Source organism: Salvelinus alpinus, chromosome 3 (assembly GCF_045679555.1).
Source record: "Salvelinus alpinus chromosome 3, SLU_Salpinus.1, whole genome shotgun sequence".
Lineage (NCBI taxonomy): Eukaryota > Metazoa > Chordata > Actinopteri > Salmoniformes > Salmonidae > Salvelinus > Salvelinus alpinus.
The window spans coordinates 17975413-17981412 of NC_092088.1; the positions used below are offsets into that span (position 1 = coordinate 17975413).

General features: G+C 43.2%; 1 protein-coding gene across 1 annotated transcript in view; it reads right to left on the reverse strand.

Annotated features, from left to right (window-relative positions):
- LOC139570150 (wings apart-like protein homolog) overlaps positions 1-5264 on the reverse strand; it is a 48374-nt gene extending 43110 nt beyond the window's left edge. Inside the window, exons 1-2 of the mRNA XM_071391748.1 lie at positions 4965-5264; positions 2826-3316 (exon numbers count right to left, since the gene is read on the reverse strand). Coding sequence (XP_071247849.1) covers positions 2826-3294 — 469 coding nt within the window. The 5' untranslated portion in view covers positions 3295-3316; positions 4965-5264. The remainder of the gene's footprint in view (positions 1-2825; positions 3317-4964) is intronic.
- Between the last annotated feature and the right edge of the window lie 736 nt (positions 5265-6000).

Below are 6000 nucleotides of genomic sequence, written 5' to 3' on the forward strand. Positions count from 1 at the left end.
GCTATGGACTGGCCCGCCCGTTCCCCAGACCTGAATCCAATTGAGCACATCTGGGACATCATGTCTCGCTCCATCCACCAACGCCAAGTTGCACCACAGACTGTCCAGGAGTTGGCGGATGCTTTAGTCCAGGTCTGGGAGGAGATCCCTCAGGAGACCATCCGCCACCTCATCAGGAGCATGCCCAGGCGTTGTAGAGAGGTCATACAGGCACGTGAAGGCCACACACACTACTGAGCCTCATTTTGACTTGTTTTAAGGACATTACATCAAAGTTGGATCAGCTTGTAGTGTGGTTTTCCACTTTAATTTTGAGTGGGACTCCAAATCCAGACCTCCATGGGTTGATAAATTTGATTTCCATTGATAATTTTTGTGTGATTTTGTTGTCAGCACATTCAACTATGTAAAGAAAAAAGTATTTAATAAGAATAGTTCATTCATTCAGATCTAGGATGTGTTATTTTAGTGTTCCCTTCATTTTTTTGAGCGGTGTATCTACTTCCCCAGATTCAGATGAAAGTGTGGATACCACTGTGTCCAGTATGAAGAAAGTTAGAGGTAGTTTCACGAGCCAATGCTAACTAGCATTAACACAATTAATTCCAGTCATTGCACTAATGCTAGTTAACAATTGAGCTAATGCTAGTTAGCAATTGCGCTAGTTAGCAACTTCCTAGTCCTAGCGCAATTATCCACGAGTTAATCTGACTCTGGTGAAGTAGATAAAAGGCATTGCCAAAATCCCAAGTACCCCTTTAACGGAGCTCCAAGTACCCCTTTAACGGAGCTCCAAGTACCCCTTTAACGGAGCTCCAAGTACCCCTTTAACGGAGCTCCAAGTACCCCTTTAACGGAGCTCCAAGTACCCCTTTAACTGAGCTTGGCATATCAATGAGAAATATCCTATCACAAGAAAGATAGTAAACAGACCTACATCCTCAATCTACATTTTACTTCAAAATAACTTGGGTTTTGTCATTAATTCAGGGTGTTGTGGTTTTTGCTGAGAATGCCAAGACATTTGATTAACAGGTTTTGTTTTGAATTACTCTTCCACCTCTGTAAATATAAATATATTTTTTTAATGGGAATGTTTTATTTTCAAATCCTTTGCACTTAAGAAATCATCGGACTGAGAAAACGCCTGATTAGATTTCAATCAGAGCCGTAACAGGCCTGGTTTATTATGCAGTTGGTACTTGAGGGGATTTTGAGACTACCCTCTCGCTGTCTGGACACACTCTGAATGCAAAGACAATCACGCCATCGTCGCTAAAGACTGAGCACCTCGGAGTTAAAAAGTTTTCTAGATCCAACTAAGCTTTTCAATAATTAGCCACATAAAAAAAGGGCCGGTCGGAATGCTTTGCTTGACGAATCCTTAAGCGAGGCTCAATAAGTATTATCATCAGTCTGACCGCAAGTCCCGACTGTGAAAAGTTTCCTTTAATCCCTGATCTGCTCATATTGATTTCTCCGCCAGACAAACAAGTAGAGAGTTTCTATGGGTGGACAAGTGAACACTGGGCCTTGGAGGATATCCTGGGTTTGTGTAGGAATGTGGCAGTGCTGTTGCTAAATGTGCCAATGAGTAATACTTTCAGTTCAGTTTTCAGACTGACAGAACTTTTACTTATCATGTGACTATCGCTAACTTGCATGACAAAGGATATGCTTGTGGCTATTGTTCCATACCTGAGCCTGCAACTTCAATGCCTACAGAGATGTGTCAAACAAGCCCATTCTCCAAGTGACTCAAAGCCTAGATAACTTCCAGGGCCACTGATTTGAATGACAGAGTCACAGAGGGCATACAGCCATATGGAGGAGTGACAAATGATGTGATACTGTTTTTGCAGTGGACAAGGGCACACAACAGCAGGCAGCATTGCATTGAAACGGGCCCGTAACTAGAGCAATAAGTTGCTGCCTCTGGCAGTAAATAACATTCAGCGTGTCTGCTTTGCAATGCGGAATACAATCAGAACCACCTGCCATAGAGGAGATGGCCTCCTAAAACGGGGCTGTACCCGTCAAGTGGACCGGTTTCGTATTAGAGAAGAGCATCAACATAATGCAGACTGTAAATTTTGATGGGTTTGCTTCTCCCCAGCGAGTGCTTTGGGTGTAATCCACAAGAGCCACCTGCTAGGCTGACAGTTGGTGCCCATTATTCCAGTCCAGAGGGTAAGCTAAACTCACTCCCGGCAGCCTGTTGAAGCCTGCTCCAAAAACACACTGCCAGATTAGATGTTTTTCTGTTCCAAGATTTGGGCTATCAAAGTTTCCCCAAAGTCAAAAGCTTACAACGATGTTTGTAAAGTGGTAAATTGCTGTTCAATTTAAATGACTACTTGTCTGAATCCCAAGGTCAGCTACCAATCTGCTGTCTAAATCAGATGGCTGGATGACATCATATGGTCCGAAATTAATAAGCCTAATTGCAAGTGCATCCTAACCTAATAATTTAGCATTTTCCTTCTGTAGACTTAACTAATTTATTCTTTACTACTCAGCTTTTACTATATTGGATTACAAATATTGGATCACTAAAGACCATCAAAATATTTGGTACTCAGTCCTATAACTACCTTAAAAATACATTTGCTTGAAATAAATGACAGGAAATAACTGTTTCAATAATTATAACAGAAGTTGGCTGACACGGCACACAACATTTGATCTCAACTGAGTGAGTCCGCCACACTGCAAGCAATTTATCCCTTCAACCTTACACCCCCTGGAAGCAAAGGCCTTCTGGCCCAAGATTCGATTCTACATTGGATTAGTAGTCCTACTTTGCAACACGAGGCTCCTCCTACCTGTTGTGGTGGTGGTGTTGAAGAACCTGGCTGTGTCCTCTGTGACCCTCAATTGGCTTCTGTCACTACCCATGCTAGAGGTAGCTTTACTGGGAACAAGGCTGCTCTGCTGGCTGCTCCTGGACTCCAGGCAGATTCCTGGCCTCCCTGCCTGAGGCGGCTCTGCTGATGCCGGCTTGGCTGGGGAGGCTTTGGCGTGTGGGAAGCGAGAGGTGACCGTCTTAGACTCATCATCGCTGTCAAAGCCAAAGGGGTCCTCAGAGATCTCGTCTGAGAGTTTGGGCCTCTTGGGCTGCTCTGCCACCTCACTCCTCTGGCCGGGGCGCTTGGAGCTCACCTTGGCCTTGTATGTCGTCTCGCCCCATTTGGTGCTGAGCGTGGCTCTCTTGTTGGACAGGACCTCGTCAAACTTGGATGATGATCCATCGCCGCCCTTACGGCTGTAGGTTTTACCAAATCTCGATGTCATTGTGGCATCTGTTTCATATTCCCTGGGACGGACAAAAAATATAAAATGCATTAGTTGCTGTCATCATAGGCCATTTCTCATCAACGCAATCACAATATTGTGGTTGAAATGTACTTCTACTGTAATGTTTTGATTTTAGATGTAATAAATCTGAATTATTGGCGATTCAGTTCATCAGCACCCAAATGTCATTCGGAAGTTGTCATTTCACCACTACGTTATTGTAATGTTAGTGCAGTGCAGTTCCCAAACTTGGGGTCAGGACCCCAAGCAGCATACTACCCTACATCCCACTGCTTGCTTGCCTCAAGCTAAGCAGGGTTGGTCCTGGTCGGTCCTTGGATGGGAGATCAGATGCTGCTAGAAGTGGTGTTGGAGGGCTAGTAGGATGCACGCTTTCCTCCTGTCTAAAACAAATATCCTAATGCTCCAAGGCAGAGATTGGGGACATTGCCCTGTGTAGGGTGCACTCTTTCAGACGGGACGTTAAACGTGTGTCCTGACTGTGGTCACTGAAGTGCCCATTGAACTTATGGTAAGAGTAGGGGTGTTAACCCCGGTGTCCTGGCTAAATTCCCAATCTGTCCACCTAATCATCCCCAGCTTCCAATTGTCTCATTCATCTTCAAAAGGGCATAGAATACAACCTTTTAGTGTCAACTAAGGACCACTTACACTTCATGTCATTGTGATGAGACAGCCTGCGGGACCTAAAAGTGTGTGAATATTAACACACAGCTTTAACTAGGGAATCAAATGTTTCCATGTGAGGTATGCTGCATTTTCTAGTTGAAATATGTAGTTGTGCAGTAAAAGTTAGGGAACCCTTGCGTTAGTGGGATCTTTATTATCAGCTTGAGTAAACTGAGACTACTGCCGCGTTAGCATACTAACCGGAACTAGAAAACTCGGAAATGTCCGACTTTCTGAATCGTTGAACGCGGCACGTGTATGACTACAACCAGTTAACAAGTCGCAGTTTCCTCTTTCCGATTGGCACTTTAATGCAGCATCAATTGCTCTGGATGTGGCTAACGCAATGTGTGTACAACTAGCTAACAATACACCACAATTAGCTTTGCCATTATACAGTTAGCTAGCTAAATCAATCAGCTGGCGTTATGGGGGGAGGGGAAATGGTGTCTAACAGCAGTACATAGAAGCAAAGTTAAGGTAATCTAACTCGCCTCGATAATATCATGATATTGACCTAGGGAGTTATAGTATTAATTCAGTGTTGATACCAAAACAGACCCATATGTCGAGCTAGCTAGTTGCGACGTTAGCTAGCTAACTAACTTAGCCATTAACGTAGTGTGACAGTGCGCTGGCTAGCTACCGTTAGCTAAATAACGCCAACGCCATCTGCAAAAAGTTAAACGTCCTGTGCATTGTTCATTAATATAATAATAGTTGGCTAACACGAACATAATTTAGTCATCACATTATCGTCGTGGCTAGAAAGTGAGCAAAAAACAATTTAGCTAGCTAGGTAAGTCTAGTAACGAAATAGCTACTTGGCTAGTTAGCTATCAGGTTAGTATCAACAGACTTAACATGATTAACGAACATCCACTTTTCACATTGATTTGAATGTTTAAAGTAGTTTGAAAATCACTGTATATTTCATAAAATGTAAGTGAATACAACCATACAACAGCCTCACTTACTAGGTGCGCGAAAAGACCGAACCACTCAACAACACTCCGAAGGCGTCCGCTTCCCGCAGCAGATTGGGCCTCCCTTACAATATAAACAAGGCTAAATTGCCTGTAGTAATGACAGATAGAGGACAGTCAACGACTACACAAAGTCCTGTGTTTTCTGTGTAACAAAGTTATTTTGATAAAGTTGGTTTTACGTCTGATATATTCCTTTTTTGAAGCTATATCAAACTCAATTGTCTCCTCTTGTGTTACACCGATGGCTTGAATTCGGGTTCCCCCTCCCTTTCGCTTCCAACCGCACTGTCACCTAGCCGCTAGTACGCTGTGGTCCAATCAGGAAGCTACATCTTTGGATGTGACAGTGAACTAGCGCTGCGAAGCAGTATTCTTCGTTGTGATTGGTTCAAAAGCCGACAAGACCAAACACCTTCGCATTTCATTGGACTGTTGGTGAGAGGCGTCCTCTTTGGGGGGTGTCGAAGCTGTTCATATATAGCTCATTCAGTGGTTGAAGCTCCTGGAATGTAATAAATGTGCAAACTGAAGGCAAATTGTGTGCTGAAATGAATAATAAATCAATCAATCAAATTGCATTTATATGGTACGTTTGACTAGGTGCTGGCCAATATCCCAAAGGAACAATTAGCCTACAGTGACAAGAAAAACAAAAGTTGAAGACCCTATCAATTGCCAAAATTGGCCCAAACGCAACAATTTCATTGATTTTACTGAGTTAAAGTTCAGTAGAGGAAATCAGTAAATTGAAATAAATAATTTAGGCCCAAATCTATGGATTTCACATGACTGGGAATACAGATATACCTCAGTTGGTCACAGATACCTAAAAAAAATGGGCCTCACAATGGGCCTCAGGATCTCATCATGGTATTTTTGTGCATTCAAATTACTATTGATAAAATGCAATTGTGTTCGTTGTCCATAGCTAATGGCTGCCCATACCATAACCCCACCACCACCATGGTGCACTCTGTTCAAAATGTTGACATCCGCAAACTGCTCACCCACACAACGCCATACA